This window comes from Sander vitreus, chromosome 9, assembly GCF_031162955.1.
Source record: "Sander vitreus isolate 19-12246 chromosome 9, sanVit1, whole genome shotgun sequence".
NCBI lineage: Eukaryota > Metazoa > Chordata > Actinopteri > Perciformes > Percidae > Sander > Sander vitreus.
This window is the reverse complement of record NC_135863.1, coordinates 34276671-34293446: the sequence shown is the minus strand read 5'-3', so window position 1 is coordinate 34293446 and position 16776 is coordinate 34276671. Positions and strand designations below refer to the sequence as shown.

At 39.2% G+C, this 16776-nt stretch overlaps 1 protein-coding gene across 1 annotated transcript in view; it reads left to right on the top strand.

Annotated features, from left to right (window-relative positions):
• The window catches only part of kif1aa (kinesin family member 1Aa), a 49416-nt gene that overhangs the window by 9139 nt on the left and 23501 nt on the right, over positions 1–16776 (top strand). The window contains exons 3-20 of the mRNA XM_078259892.1: positions 5414–5487; positions 5684–5866; positions 8588–8653; positions 8925–9103; positions 9364–9475; positions 9736–9813; positions 9990–10055; positions 10138–10155; positions 10264–10342; positions 10423–10501; positions 10742–10884; positions 13384–13517; positions 14331–14410; positions 15063–15138; positions 15790–15869; positions 16044–16150; positions 16258–16338; positions 16454–16634. Coding sequence (XP_078116018.1) covers positions 5414–5487; positions 5684–5866; positions 8588–8653; positions 8925–9103; positions 9364–9475; positions 9736–9813; positions 9990–10055; positions 10138–10155; positions 10264–10342; positions 10423–10501; positions 10742–10884; positions 13384–13517; positions 14331–14410; positions 15063–15138; positions 15790–15869; positions 16044–16150; positions 16258–16338; positions 16454–16634 — 1816 coding nt within the window. The remainder of the gene's footprint in view (positions 1–5413; positions 5488–5683; positions 5867–8587; positions 8654–8924; positions 9104–9363; positions 9476–9735; positions 9814–9989; positions 10056–10137; positions 10156–10263; positions 10343–10422; positions 10502–10741; positions 10885–13383; positions 13518–14330; positions 14411–15062; positions 15139–15789; positions 15870–16043; positions 16151–16257; positions 16339–16453; positions 16635–16776) is intronic.

Below are 16776 nucleotides of genomic sequence, written 5' to 3'. Positions count from 1 at the left end.
TAAGGATTCACTGTGCCACATGTATGTTTAACATTTAAACATGATTTTTTTAAATCATGCCAACAATTATTAAATAGCTTAGTATTCTGTACACTAAAAAGGTATGTATAAAGGCTTTAGGCCACCCTACACGTTATTGTAGGCCCAGTTCAATATGCAACTTCATTTTCTACAATATATGTAGTAGGGGGTCCCTGCTCCATCTCTCTTTCAGTTAAAGGGTTCTTGGCTTAAAACTTTAAAGACTTATAGTTTTAGAGTAAGTGTCTTAGGCTTTATAAACTGGTATAGAAGTCAGACATACAGCAGCAGACATACCACTTACTGTACAGTGCTGCCGCTGCTGCTGAATATAGCATCAGCGTGGCTCTCCTCCAGTCTCCAGTCAGTGGGTTCACATCCCCTCAGCGAGACCTGCTGACACAGCCACATTTCCTCTCCTATTGACTGGGGCAGGTCATCCGTGACAGTCGGACCAGCATCACTCAGTCACAATTATGAAGACCCAGCAGCTATGACAAAGACAAGCATGGAATGTGCCATAATAGGATGCTGAAAATATGATTAAGGATAAAAGATGTGGGCGTCGCTGACAGTGATAACCAGGAGCAGTGGTAGCGTTTTACAAAATACTGCTATACTAGTATATACTATATACTGTATACTAATCCCTATATTTTAACTCCTGCACTATTTTATGTCTTAGATTCTAATTACATTACTTGCGTGATTTTCTTTTTAAACATATTTAATAAGCATTGTTTGCGGGTTCCTGAGCTCTAAGATTTCCATTGCCAATGACTGCTTCTCTGTTGAACTACACATATACGTATATATATATATATATATAAAGTATATACACAAGTATGCTAAACATTACACGTGGTGAAAATAAAGTGCACACTTTTTTCAATTAGGGATTCATCAAAAATATATCAATTTTCACAACTAATTATTGGGAATTAAAATCACTGACCACTGATATGACATCAAAACATACCCTACAGTATCTTTAATAACAAGTAACATATAGATCCTAAAAATGTAAACTATCCCTTTGTAATAGGTGATGTAATGCACTTTTAAATGTAATATGCAGTGTAACTATCGCTTCATAATAAGTACTTATAAATGTAATATGCAGCATTGTAACTATCCCTTTCTAATACTCCATTTTTCAACAGTAGTGTTGAACCCTGGTACACTGTATTTGAAAGTATTTACAGTAAAATGGTGATCAGTGTGAAAAAGGTGCACAATTGTTGCATTATCATATATAGAAAACAATTTTGATCATCAAATAATTTGAAGTGATTTTTCAAGCAAAAATATCCCAAAGAAGTCAGGTACCAGCTTCTTAGATGTGAATACTTGCTGTTGTTTTAATCTTAAATCGTAAACAGCTAACAATTATTTACAAAACAGCTCTGAATCTAGGACTGTATTATAGATAATAAGTTACTTTAGAACAGACTGCAAGATACTATGTTAACATATCAGTGTCCAATAATTGGTTTCTGTGTTCAGAAGTAATTCATTCACACTACGTCAGTTCATTTAACAACAATAGAGCATGTTTCCATTTATTTTAAATGGTCTATTTGGTGGATTATTTTTTGGATGGATCATATTTCAGGCATCAAAATCAGATTTTAGAAAGTTGGCTCTTAAAAATAAAAACATTACATATAGCAAGCTTATACTATATATCATGTTTCCTACTCATTATTCCTCTCTTTCAAAGATTTGATTTGTGCTGTGTTAAAATAAGTGTAAATATCACTGGCATACGCTTAAAGTCACTAGTAGAAGTCAGACTGTGTAAACATTATGCAAATAAAAGTGTACATATTGTGGATATGTGCATACACTCCTGACCACCTCTAGTCTGTGAGCATACCGCCAGAAGAGAAATGACTTGTTGTTGTATCCCGTCTAATTAGTTTACCCCCATGCAGTGACATGACTTCAAGACCTGGCGTCATCTATAAAACTCAACAACTCGTAATTAAAAAGAGTTTCCATCATAAACACAGAAGACAGGTAGTAAAAGGGAGTATGATGAAGATAGGAGATGTGCTCTGTGTAAAACTGGCCTCACACACGCAAGCTGTGACCACTGAGAACATCACCCAAGCTACTGAGTGCAGCCCTGCCCTATGTCTCACTATAACACTCGTATATTCTGCCAATAACTGTCACTCTAAAGTAATAACCTTATCTGAGGGGGGGTCTTGTATGAATCATACCACAATCAGAGATGAGAAATCAACGAGAGGATGTTGTACTGCGGAGGCTCTGCTTCTGGGTGATAAGTAGATCATTACAGATTATTCATTTGAAAGGTTTGGTAAATGAATCCATGTATCATTTTATATTGGTTTTATTTGATGGCTTTCTTCTGTTATAGAATTCAGATTTTATAGAATGAGGTCTTTTTTTTTTTTTAAAAAAAGCTAATCAATTTATTTCCTGTTTCCACCACGTGGCAGCTTGAGACATTGTGGGAGGAGGAACGTTCTTAAATGTCTCTTTTTTTTATCAATGGGATGTTACATATCAGAAATGCAGTATAAAAACAAAAGTAATAGTTTGATTCTTTTTACAAGATATTGTAAGCAAGGTGTTTCACCTGCATCACAGAAACTGCATTTTCTTTGGAATGTGGTTATTTAGGACAGGTGTGAAGACTCTAAGTAGCGTTTTATTCAATTTGATTTCTATTCTAAGTTGCAAACAAATGCACGGCCGCAGCTTATTTCAGAATATGTGAGCAGTCTTTGCAATGGCCAACAACAGCAGAGTTCACTGAAACAGGTAATAAGGGTGAAGTCTACACAGTCACTCATACACAAATGTGATGAGTGGAGGGATTAATGACCATTGCTTGATTAATGTTAGCTGTCCCTCCAATTCTAAGTAGAATATCTAGTGATGTCATGATGTATCTGACACATTACTGTAGTAGACCATTTGTGGCAGGAGACACTGTAGGGGAAATGAGCAGTATGGAAATATTTCGAGTAAATTAATCAAATTGATTATGTGGCTGTGGTTAGCAGCAAACCATGTTTTTTTATAATTGCAGATTTCTGATGAATATGAAATAGGGCACTGTGTGTAAACTGTAATGGATCTATGTTCGTAGGTAACTGGTCACGTCATGCCCAGCAAACAAGGCCTCATCTTTTTGTCATGGTGAGGATGAATGGACCTGAAACCAGAAACCCACGTCAGCCACACTGGCCTATATTTCATAGCTGGAAACAGTAGTGTAGAAAGGAAATAACAGTGTGTACACTTACTTGAGAGTGTACTTAGCTCTGGGCCTTTTCCTCTATTATCGACCACATCTGCATTAGCAGGGAAAATGATGTCTGGAGCTCCAGGAGCAGGGAGGAAGCATTTAAATAGTTGGCATCACCAGACAACACCACATATATTGTTCTTGTGTTGTGTTACAATACTTGAGTTTGGTAGATGCTTTTAGAAAGACCAGAGTAATTTGCATTTCTGTATCTGATATTTTGCCTTTAAGTACACAATGTGAATTATAATTGTAAATTGTGTCTCTAAATCATAAGAATGAGCTTGTAGTAGGCCCTAGCATCCCATTACACAAGCTTTATTTAATAGCATTTTTCTACAGAACTCTGGTTTTTTTGAGAATAGTATTCTTTTAGATGGCTCAGTTGTCTGTTGTCAGATCAAATGTATTATTCCAGAAGTTATAGATATATATATAAAATATAATATAATATATAATTAATATATCAAAAAGTTATATGTTTTCTTTAGGCATTATTTTGACTTATTCATGATATTGCGCAACCTTTCTAGATGCATATACTGTACATATAAAGCTCATTAGCTGCAAACAAGCCTTATCAGCTACACTGTACTAAAAAGCAAAGACCTCTAGAATACAATGTGATAACATAATAACAACTACCAGATGAAGTGAACCAAAAAAAGATAGGTGTCATCATCATAAAGTGAATGAGTACCTACATTTTGTTTGTGAAAGGTCACAGAGCAGACATATCTAATGTCAAGTTAGGACAGATACTGTATCAGTAGGAAGTGATTTGATCAGAGTCATCATTGTCCTGGGGATGGAAATCTACCAGAACATTAGTCGGGATTCTCTGTGGTTAAAAACAAAATACAACACTGGCCGTCATAAATCACTGAGAATAATTATTCTAATAATAATTTAAAGTAATTCATGTATAATGGGAAAATGTATTTTCCTGTTTGATTAGAAAGATGGAAGTTTTAATTATTTAAATTTAAATAAACACCTCTGACTTTCACTACAGTCGGTGGAAACACACAGAGCTCAAATTATATCAGCGCTTCTCTGACAGTCTGGAATAAATGAATATTATAAAATTCATTAAGGTAGAATTTTGAGCCTGATGAAGTGCAGCTCAGGACTGATGGTTGTTTCTGTCTGAGGCTGTTGAAAGATGAGCTGAGCCTGTGCCTGACAAGCTGAGTCTGAGCTATCCTAAAATGGCCACTGGTAGAAACCTGGTAGGTAACAACATAGTCTTTTAATCTGGCACCGCCCTCAGGCCAAACTGTACATTTGAAAGTAGGAAGTAAAAATTGCAAAATAGTTCCTTATTTGTCCATAAATGTTGTGTTTTGGTTCAATTAGTATTCCAGCCTCACAGGGCCACCAGCAGGGCTATACTGAAGATTTCTAATGTTTTTAATGTGCATGATATTTCCAATACTGTCATACAGTTTGTATTTGATTGTATTTTCTACTGTTGTATTCAATGTTCTTAAGGGCACCTGGGTAGCTCACCTGGTAGCGCGCATGCCCATATACAGAGGCTCATACCTAAACACAGCGGCCGCTGGTTCAGTTCCGACATGAGGCCCTTTGCTGCATGTCGTTCTCTCTCTCTAAAGCTGTCCTGTTAGAAAAAAATGACACAAAAAACATTCTTAATACGGGCAAAGAGGCTGTGGTTACGTTTAAATCAAAAAATTTTACAGCAACAGCAATACTGTACAACAAGCTGATGGCAACTGATATAACACGATGTATATATTTCAGTCCATGCTACCACCTTTAGTGTGTGTGTGTGTGTGTGTGTGTGTGTGTGTGTGTGTGTGTGTGTGTGTGTGTGTGTGGGGGGGGGGGGGGGTTTCAGCATTCTGTGTTCATCTTCCAAAAACTGCCAATAGGTTTCTTGTCCCAATACATCTGCAGTCTAATGCTTTGCTGTAGTGCAGAGGCCCAAACAATACATCTGACTATGGGTACAGAAAGAGGAGGCGACTAAGGCCTTTCCAGTTCTATTAGCACAACATGACACCGACACAGCTCAGATACAGTTTCACGTGGGTGGCTCTCACCCTCCCTCTGACTCGTGTTTCTTGTCCTGTCTTTCAGCCATCATCAACCCCAAGCAGGCCAAAGACAACAAGAGCTTCAACTTTGATTACTCCTACTGGTCCCACACCTCGGTAACTCTTTCCTCACCCCGACAGCGCAAATGTTGTACAGACACCCCAACATTACACACACACACACACACACACACACACACACACACACACACACACACACACACATTTGCTTTACTTTGGCTTTATGTTGCATTTGTCAGCTTTATGAGAAAGTTTAGGATTTCAGTGGCTGATTATTGATCTCTGTCCACAGCCAGAGGACATCAACTTTGCCTCTCAGCTGCAAGTGTACAAAGACATCGGAGAGGAAATGTTGCTGCACGCCTTTGAGGGATACAATGTCTGCATCTTTGCTTATGGTCAGACAGGCGCTGGCAAGTCCTACACCATGATGGGGAAACAGGATGTCAAGGATCAACAAGGAATCATTCCCCTGGTACAGACTCATTGGCCCTCATTTATAACGTAGAACGTAGAAACCAGCGCAGATATGAGCGCAGAAATCCTCTTACGACAGGCTTCACGTGTGATTCATGAAACGTTCGTATCACACCAATCAGAGCGTAAGAATGGTAGTACATTGATAAATGCAGCGGCTGGAAACGATCGGTAATTTAAATATCACGCGCCAATATATTCTGGGTTTTGAGGCCTCGCCCCTACAATTTACGACATGGCGAGATGTAATCCAGCTAAGAAGCGGCACTTTTCAGAGGTGGAGATTGAAACCCTGATATCTCAGGTTCATTTGCACTTACATTTCTAGATTTGGCAGCCTGAAAACTGGTATTAAAGGCTGTAGAAAGAATGTGGAATGGAAAGAGATCACTGATGCAGTGAACAGTGTTGCCGTGGTAAATCGGACTCCAGCTGAAGTTTATATTGCAATCTCTTAGGCCTATATGGTTTACCTATATTTAAATAAACACACAGTAGCGGAGTTTATGCAGTGTCTTTTATTTTTTCGTGTTTTTTTCATGAGTCAGAGCCAGGCAACAGCTGTGAGGGAGAGCGTGTGTCCTCCGCCCCCCCGTGCTGGACCACCACCCCCCGACCCTGTCTCCTGACAGCAGAGGGGCTGGAAAAACAAGCCGAAATAACTCGGTCAATGGCAGAAATAAATCGTTCACTTTATTAACGACACTTTAAAAGAGAAACGAAAACCTGAAGAATAAATAAAAATGTTGTGCATCGTCATGTTTCCTGTATTGAGTAGGCTAGCATTGCCAAACATAACACTATATCTTTTAAAAGCGAGGAATAATAGCCTGTCTCCTTCGTATAGCCCCCAGTTAGGGCTGTGATGGACACTGCTCTCTAGGCATCGGGTCATCTGGCTCCAGAACCCCACAGGCTAAAACAATGTTGCAGACTTTTTTCTGGCGTGTATAGTAGGGTCCCCCCGCTGATGCAACATGAGCCATCTGCCCTTAATCAATCCGATGAGGCGCTCCACCGTGGCCCGTGCGCGTACGTGTGCACTGTTGTACCGGCGAATAGAGGTCTTTTAAAAGAGCCAGATCTGCCATTGCTGATAAGTGATCAACTGATGACTTCTCCTTCTCCTGTTAAACTGATTATATGCTGCACCGCAAGTCCACACTGACTCGAAAACTTGCGTACACGAGTTCAGACCAGACGTGAGATTTTAGCGCAGCCTACGCTCACGTTCAAATTGATAAATCCCTTGCTTTGCGTAGGAATCGGCGTACGCCTGTCCTACGCCTGTTTTTGGTTGTACGCATGTTTCATAAATGAGGGCCAGTATGATTACCTGACCAGGGGTCTCATTTATAAAACTGTGCGTAGGATCCTTACTATAAGTGTACGTACGCCCAAAAGCCCAAAATGGCGTACGCCAAATTTATAAAACCGTGCGTCTGTAAGCAATGTTCCCTTTATAAATCAGAGATTACCTACCAGTGTGCGTACGTGGTTCAGCCTCTTGTCCTGCCCTGTACACGCCCATTTTTAACCATAAATAGCAATAAAAAGCACCTGGTGAATGCTGATCAGTATATGAATGACCCTGGCAGTTGTTACCCTGAATCATGATGACTGGCGGAGAAAAAGCAAAAAACTTCTCAGACGTTCAGGAATTGCTGCAAATTGAATTATAATTTTGGCATGTTCTTGCACAGTGTAGGGAAACCTTATCTATAACTACATGTATTAATAATACGTCCAAAACGGCAGGCATTACGGCACTCGGGGACAGCTTCGATATATCAGACATATATAATACAATTTAACAGAAATATATATTATATCCAAACAAGCCTTAGTGATAAAGTTGAAGATTATATATAATATTTATAATAAAAAAAACACTTATCTGTCTGACATTTCCCTCTGGAAACAGCCAGTTTCCCCCAGAGTGGCGAGGACCTGTATTTGGACCGGGATGGCACGGTTCCGGCGCGTTGCCCTCTCTACTGGACCCAGTTCAGTATAGAGATCCAAGAGCTCAGCTTTAGGGAATCTAAATCGGCATATGACCCAGTCATCGTCATGGTCCCTGAAGTCTCTCTCTCTCCTGATTCTTTCATTGGCGTAGTCCTCCTGCAGGGCAGCAGGGCCATCATGCAGCAATACGCACAGGTTCACCGCAGTATTTATATGTTTACAACATATTGTGATTGTTAACACCTTGCCAAAATCACAGCATCAACTAGTGGTATACTAGAGCTATTTTATTTAAGATTTGAGTTGGTCTTTATGGAACAAGTATCACTCAGTACAAGTGCAAATAACACTGCTGGATTTAATCTTCATGATAACATGGATGATATGGAGTGAAAAAATGTGCGTGAGGCATCAATACTTATAATAAATATTACAAGTAATCGTTATTCCCATATTTACTTTCTGCAGTCTGACTTCAGTTCATCTCACCATCTGCGTTGCCAATTCCCATTGTCTCCAAAATGTGCGTACGCATGGGTTAGAGTTTGCGTGGAGGACCGCACATTCTCCCGTCATGTTTGTTTTTTTATAATCACAACCTTTGCGTTGGAAGTGGCGTACGCACATTTTCAGCCCCGTTTTGTGCGTACGCCTCGTTTATAAATGAGACGCCAGTACTGTAATACGTGAAAGGTAAGATGAGTTTGAATGTCTATTGTGGAAATAATGTTCTTATTTTTCTCCTTTACAGCTGTGTGAAGATCTTTTTACCAAGTTTAATGACAATGCAGACAACAGCATGTCATATTCTGTGGAGGTAAGCATTGCATGCCCTCTGTCATTAGCTCCTCCGTTTTAGTTTATACATTTATTTGTCAGGGACCATGTACACAAATCATTAATCTAACAAAAAAGAGAAGAGATGTATTGTATGAGTTCAGCCGAATATTTCTATCTGCAGTCCTCAGGCATGTAGACACAAACACCAATACCACTAATGCAATTAATGCAAACGGACGTCTGCGGTATGTGAACCTAAACCTGACACCTGTTATGAATGTTCAAGCTAATATTATGAATCTGAACAGGTAAGCTACATGGAAATCTACTGTGAACGTGTGCGGGATTTACTGAACCCCAAAAATAAAGGGAACCTGCGTGTTCGAGAACATCCTCTGATGGGACCTTATGTGGAGGACTTGTCCAAACTGGCTGTCACTGCCTACAATGACATCCAGGACCTGATGGACTCTGGCAACAAGGCCAGGTGATGGAGCTGTTTATTCATTCAGGCACTTCACTCTGCTGTCAGCTGTGCTAACACTCAAAAAATAAAGCTCTTTATGATGTATGCAAAGATTCAGCTCATTATTTATATCCTATTATGTTTCTTTATTATGTTTTTCGGACCTACAATAGAAATAACAGAACTAATAATTTGCTCTGTCATTTTAAAAGACATCCTTCTTGTTAGACAAAGGAGCATTGCTGCACAAACTAATAAAAATGTCTTCACTGTATCTGCAGGACGGTGGCTGCCACCAACATGAATGAGACAAGCAGTCGCTCGCATGCTGTCTTTAACATCATATTCACCCAGAAACGCTATGATGCTGAGACTGATAACACCTCTGAGAAGGTAGAGTTTTATCCCATCCTGACTGAATGTATTTAACATTGAGCTGTTGCCTCTATGAGCTGATTAATGACACTGATTAAAATCTTGTCGTAAATTGGAAATCAATGATTGCTTGAAGGTCATACTGTAATGATAAGGTAACATTGTAAAGACACTTCTTTAATGAAGTATGTCTCTAGAATAAAGATGAGTAGCTCTAGCTTTTTTGTCGCCTAATGTGTTATTTATTGGCAGTCTAATTATTGGATGTTCTGTTGCAGGTCAGCAAAATAAGTTTGGTGGATTTGGCTGGCAGTGAGAGGGCAGATTCTACTGGAGCCAAAGGGACTCGGCTTAAGGTGAAATGTTTCCCTCAAAGTCATTTTGGATATTCAAACACAGAAACACAGCTCTAAAAACCCATTTTCTTGCCTAAACGGGAAACAATTACTATGAATTAATCCATATTAAAGCAACTAATAAGTGTGTTTATTTTCTATGTCAATATCATTCTCTGCTTTTTGCTCTATCACAGGAAGGAGCAAATATCAACAAATCTCTAACTACACTGGGGAAAGTCATCTCTGCTTTGGCAGAAGTGGTATGTATATCTGCATATTGTACACTGTAAGATAAGGCAAGTGTTATGAATAAACTTAATTTTACTTTCTACTTCATTTCAGGACTCTGGGCCGAATAAGGTAATTTATTTAAATTATTTAGTGTTGTTATTTTTTTTTATAGTATAGTAAAAACGTAATGGCAATAAATACAATAATTTTATTTGTTTGTTTCAATTTGATACACAGAATAAAAAGAAGAAGAAGGTGGAAAGCTTCATCCCCTACAGAGATTCAGTTTTGACCTGGCTACTGAGAGAAAATTTGGGTATGAACAGTATTTCTCTTAGTGATCCATTAGTTCTCCAAAAACTGAAACTGAAGTGTTTTTCGTCTTCATTGTGTCAGGGGGGAATTCTCGTACTGCGATGGTAGCTGCCCTAAGTCCAGCTGACATCAACTACGATGAGACCCTCAGCACACTCAGGTAAACACCTTTTTTCCTCCCACATAGCTGCTAAATGTGGCTTTGAGGGACATTGATGCCAGTGAGACCAAAGTGTTGCGTAGTACACCTCTGTGGCTTGCATCAGTTTCAAATTTCAAACCTCCTTCGTGAGTTGCAGCTGCAGTGCCAGGCTGCAGAATCCTTTGGATGTGTGTGTGTCTTTTTTTCTCCTCCCTCACCTGTATCACATGCTCAATGATCTCTCCCTTATACCCACAGGTACGCAGACCGCGCCAAACAGATTCGCTGTAACGCCGTTATCAATGAGGATCCCAACAACCGATTGGTGCGAGAGCTAAAGGAGGAGGTGTCTCGTCTGAAAGACCTCCTCTTCGCCCAGGGCCTGGGTGACATCATTGAGAGTAAGGCATCATTTATTGGGTTCATGTGACCATTAGGGCTATATCTAGATTTAATATCAAACCTTTGTAATGGTTTTAGATCCTGTATTTAGCATGCACACTATTCTCAATGATACATCCCCACAGCCCACACAACCTCACAAGCACTGCACTTTTATTCTCCCTGCACTCACAAACACTGCACGTGCTGATGTGTGCACAGATAGAACATGATGCAAATTAAGCTGCTGCCAGTGCAGAAAAATTATAAATAAATTATTATAAAATAAAGAATAAGAATAAGAATGAAGATGAACAGATTCTCTCAGAATTGACAAAATGCAGTTAAATTCCATGTTGTGGCAAAAACAAAAACAGGCAGGTCCAGAATAGTGTGTGCAGGGTTTCAAGCATTTGCTTCTGGAGCTAGCATGTCAAGTAAGCTGGCATGAACATGTAATAGAAAAAGACCTAGATACAACCTGGAGGTGTGAAGTTTAAAATAGTGGGCATTTACCAGGCATGGAGGGTCTAATGAAATGATGCAATTGAGTTGCATGATGGAAAATGTAGGATCTAGCTATTTTGTTCAAATAGCATAGTAGGTTAACAGCCAGAAGTTAATGCAGCCCCTTATGTGCTTCTTCATTGAAGGAAAGAGGTTTGAATTCTGGTCTTTCTGTAAAAAATAATAATTTAAAAATACATATGAAGGCATCTTTAACAAAAATCTTTTGCCACAAAATGTTTTTTCCAGCAAATAAGTGAATATTTAAAACTATAGTTTCACTGTTTCTTTTTCTCTTTCTCTATCACTTTTTATCTTCTCTTCTCCCAGCATATCGAACAACTGGTGCTGACATAGAGGGTTTGAAATGTGTGTTTTCTGGCTCTTGCTTTTGCTCTTGTGGCAGCTTAGCATCACTGGTGCTTAATGTGACAGTAACTAGTAGCTTTTCTTTGATCTCTGCAGCACCACAGTATCATAAAGAATAGATCAAATTGCACTGAAGTACAAGTAGATAATGTTAATGCAATGTAAACAGCATGCAGTCCAGGCCTGAGGGTGATTTTTAAGCTTTGTCATTTTGGCTCTAAGGTCTTAGGTCCTATTGGGCTAAATGTGCCGTGCCATGGTGCTGTAGAGATCTGTGTATGGATTTGTAGCTGTGGCATTGGTGGGACAGAGCTTAATTGTTTATGAAGCAATAAAGCAGAGCAATACAATATGGGAGATTATGGACAATAATTATCCCTGTCTGTGATTTCCCTGATGTACAAACTGTAGCTTCCCATTCCCCTGGCAGGGTCTGTCTGACTCCATCGCCTCCTGTTGGCAGCCATAATAGTAAACATAAGATGATAACTGTCACAGAGAGAATATAATCACTTACATAATATTGGATCTTTGAGGTAGTCATCTCATTGTATGCCATAAATGTTTACTGTCTTTCTTTATTAACTGCACTGCAAAGGCAATATTACATGATCCATCTAGGCGGGCAACCAGATGGATGAGTGTGAAACACTCTCCCAAATTATTGCTCTTTGTTGTCATAGCAGCAGCTGCAGGGTTTTTATTTATCTTTATTTCGTAGAATCTATCGTTGGCCTTCGTCGTGCCACAACAATGGCAGGAAAAATCACTGTACAGAAAACAGGGAACCTGATGTGAAATCAGGTTTTTTGTTAGACTATTTTGATAAATAGAAACACAAATACAATACAAATTTGGATTTCAAAATAAATGTCCAATGAAGACTCAAGGTTATCCTAAAAAGACTTACCACTGTGTCTGATTCTCTGCCAGAGAAATGGATTTCTGCTTTCTAATTTTAGAAAAGCACACTGAGCATTAGATACATCTTGCTGCTCTTAGATAATAATCTTAATTGGGAGTTCTGGCTTCCCAATGTTCTCTGCAGGAAATATGACCCTATTACAAATGAGTCATTATGTCTCTGCACAAAGGGCTGCCTAGCTGATATATTTAATTTTCCATACATGATGACTAAGTTTAGGGAGGGAGTGAGCAGTAGAATCCCTATATCATACTAGATTTAATATCTGATGAAGATGAACAATATGAATTTATGGATATTTTATGTTTTCTTGTTTATGAATATTCCTGCATATGACTCTCTGCTTGACTTTTTGTATAATAGCTGCATTGTTTTTGGTCATGGCTGGATGACCTCTGCATCTTTTAAGTTAAAGTATTTTTCTCTGCGTGTGGCTTTCTGCTGTTGCTGCCCTCGCTTGTGTACTAGCAGTTCAAGTTTCTCTCTGTGAGTTAGATTTGTTTCAAGCCACATATCTTCTTTCCTTTTCTTTTCTATTTTCCCTTATCTTCCTTATCTGTTTGCATTTCTCAATTTCTTTATTCCCTATTATTGATTTCTCCAAACCCACTTCCTGTACACACCCCACGCCCCCTTCCCACAGCGACAGACCTATCCGATTGCAAGAACAATAACAATAAAGGCCAAGCTGTGAATCAAAGAGATGATCTCTCCACAGTGACCAATGCCATGACGGGGATGAGTCCCTCTCCGTCTCTCTCAGCCTTGTCCAGCCGTGCCGGATCGATCGCCAGTCTTCATGACCGCATCATGTTCAGCCCGGGCAGCGAAGAGGCCATTGAGAGGCTGAAGGTAAACACTGGATAATATGCTGCACACAGTTAAACTCTCAAACCCACACTCTGCATTGACACAGTGTTAATGTACTGCATGTACATATTGGATATCTGCTCATCAGCTGTATATTTTCATATCATATATAGATAAATCTTCAGTGTCTTCACTAAGCACTTTACTCATAACCTTCTCAGTAGTTAAAGTTTAAGGCTGACAAATCTCATGAAAAGACTGAAACTAACTATGTATTTGTCCCTTTATCAGTACTTTCTGACTTCCCCTGATGGCCCATTGTCAAAAGTCATACGTCTTTGAGTATTTTTTAGGCATTTTTTATCTGTATTAGAGAATGGATTGTAGAGGGATGGCATTAAGTGATGGGAGAGAGATGGGGAATGATAAGCAACAAAGGTTTTCTAAAAGAGAAGAAACAATACAAACAGGAGTAAATTGTGCATTTGTGGACTATTTTTGGTCATGGATTTGGTGCTCTAGTGAGTATTTGTAGCAGCAGAACCATCCACTGTATGTGGGATTGACTTCAAAATAAACTACAGTGCCCACACTCATCTTAATACAGGAGCATGTCAACCACTGCAACAGTGTGGCTCATTGATGTTTTGAAATAGTTTTTGAACAATGGAGCTCTGTGACACAGAGGAATAAGAAATGTCAGGCTTTAGCTAAACACAGTGTTTGTAAGTGGGATCAGTACATTGTCTGTTTTGTTCTTTTTATGGTATTTAATGACAAAACTAAAAATACAGAACATCATCACCAGACCTGTCCTTGAAATTAATTAATTACCACTGTATTTTGAAATGTCAGGAAACAGAGAAAATCATTGCTGAACTCAATGAGACTTGGGAAGAGAAACTTCGCCGAACAGAAGCCATTAGAATGGAAAGGTGAGATATACAATATTTCATTTTTATTTTATTTTATTAGTTAAATCCTTTAGATTTAGTTTTTCTCTTAAATTAAATGTTCTCTTATTATTCTCCTATATTCTGTATGTGTGCTGTGTCTCATATTTTGCTGCTGTAGCACTGACATTTATTAATTTGTGATCATTAAAGTCTATCTAATCTAATCTAAAAAGAGTCCTAGCTAAAACAAACAAATACATTGTGAAAAAGACAATAATTCATGAACACGGAGAGACAACAGGCTTATAGCAGAAAACGGTTTCAAAAACCCCAAAAATAATAGTTGTAAATAGTTGAGAAACAGGCTGTGGAGTTTTTGTTAAATATGACTTAATTTTATAATATAAGTCTAAAAAATGGTTAATCTTAAAATGACTCCATTACTTGCACAGAGAAGGATGTGTAAAAACAGAGCAGGTTTAAGGAATAGCATGCATACTTGTTTCCTCCTGACCTAAGGTTGTAACTACGTATGGAGTAATTAGCAAATAGGAAACAATGGAGTTGGACTGATGAAAAATGAACCACTTTGCATTTGTGCAGCATATAAACTATATTAATTAGTGAGGCATCTTGACATAAAGACAAAAATGTAGCCCCTTGGTATACTGAGTCTGACATTCATCCACAGAGAGGCCTTGCTGGCAGAAATGGGTGTAGCAATGCGAGAAGATGGTGGGACAGTTGGTGTGTTCTCTCCCAAAAAGGTAAGAACATAAAAAATATATCTGCAAAACTCCTCTGTGATCTAAAGTAATACTTACCATTTATTCACTGAAATGCTTGTTTATTTACCCCAAAGCCCTCCGATAGCCCTAGAAAGCCCCTGCCTGTGTTTATCGACACAGTCGGGCTGTTTTCCCCCAACGAGGTTCGTAGCTGTGAAGTGTTTAAAGCTGCCTTCTTCTCTGAGTGCTCTGAGTCTCACTTCAGCAGGCGCCTCACCAAGGCACATCAGTCGAGGGGTTTTCTTTGTCATTAAGTATTATCTGAAATCTACTTCATTACTCACTTCAAACACTCCCTCACTGCACTGAAGACAGAAATGGGTGTAAACATGGGGAAAAGATGATGGTAGTGTTCCCATTTCAGTGATTTAAGGCTGTTTAACTGCAGCCCCAAAACAGCAGACTGAGACTCATGCTGTGAAGCTGTGGGGAGTGAATTTGACTGCATGGTTTTTAACTATTGCTGATTGTTTGATGGTTGTTACTGGGAGAGATTGCTTTTCAGCTCTTTGATGTGTACTGTATGCATATGTTATATTGTAAATAACATATGGATAATGAATGATTTACTGTATGTGTATTACTAACCAAATGTCTACAGTTAGTAAATGATTCCTTGTTCTGCGTCAGACGCCTCATCTGGTGAATCTCAACGAGGACCCTCTGATGTCTGAGTGCCTGCTGTACTACATTAAAGACGGAATCACCAGGTTAGATACTGTCAGACATTTTACAATCTAATGGTAGATTAATATAAAAGGATGGAGGGATGTTCTGCCTTTCCCTAAAGGTCAGATGCTTAATGCATGTTCAGTTAAAATATCAAATCATTCCCTTGTTATTTGTTTGCTCTGACATCATATAGTTACTTTTTATTTTCTTAGGGTAGGTCGTGTAGACGCCAGCAGTCGTCAGGATATAGTCCTCAGTGGCCACTTCATCAAGGATGAGCACTGCACATTTACCAGTTCTACTGGTCCAATGGGAGAAAGTGAGCAACATTTATCTTGCTCCACAGGCTTGCAGTTTCATACGTCAGTGTTTAATATTGACAGACAGGAAGTAAAGTCTCCTAATTCCCTCTGTTTTCCTTAATAGCAGTTGTCCTTGAGCCATGTGAAGGAGCTGAGACTTATGTTAACGGAAAGCTAGTAACAGAGCCCACTGTCCTAAAATCAGGTCAGCAAGCTCTCTTGCTCTGTACATTTCACCTTTCCTCATGCATGGTACCTAGTAGAAACATGTATGTTGTATAATCTTTATGTATGCCTTTTGGCTTCTTATTCATGTAAAGGAAATCGCATCATTCTGGGGAAGAGCCATGTGTTCCGGTTCAACCACCCTGTGCAGGCCAGGGCTGAGAGGGAGCGGACCCCATGTGCAGAGACCCCTGCTGAGCCCGTGGACTGGGCCTTCGCCCAGAGGGAGCTGCTGGACAAACAGGGCATTGACATGAAACAGGAAATGGAACAGAGGTACCTTGGGGGAAATAGTGAGCCATTCAACTTGACTTTTTCAAGAAAGACTTTATAGGTAGCAGACCACCATATTAGACAGAAACAGCAGATAAGGAAGTTAGGAAGGAAAGAAGAGGCATACTACTGTTAACTGAAACCT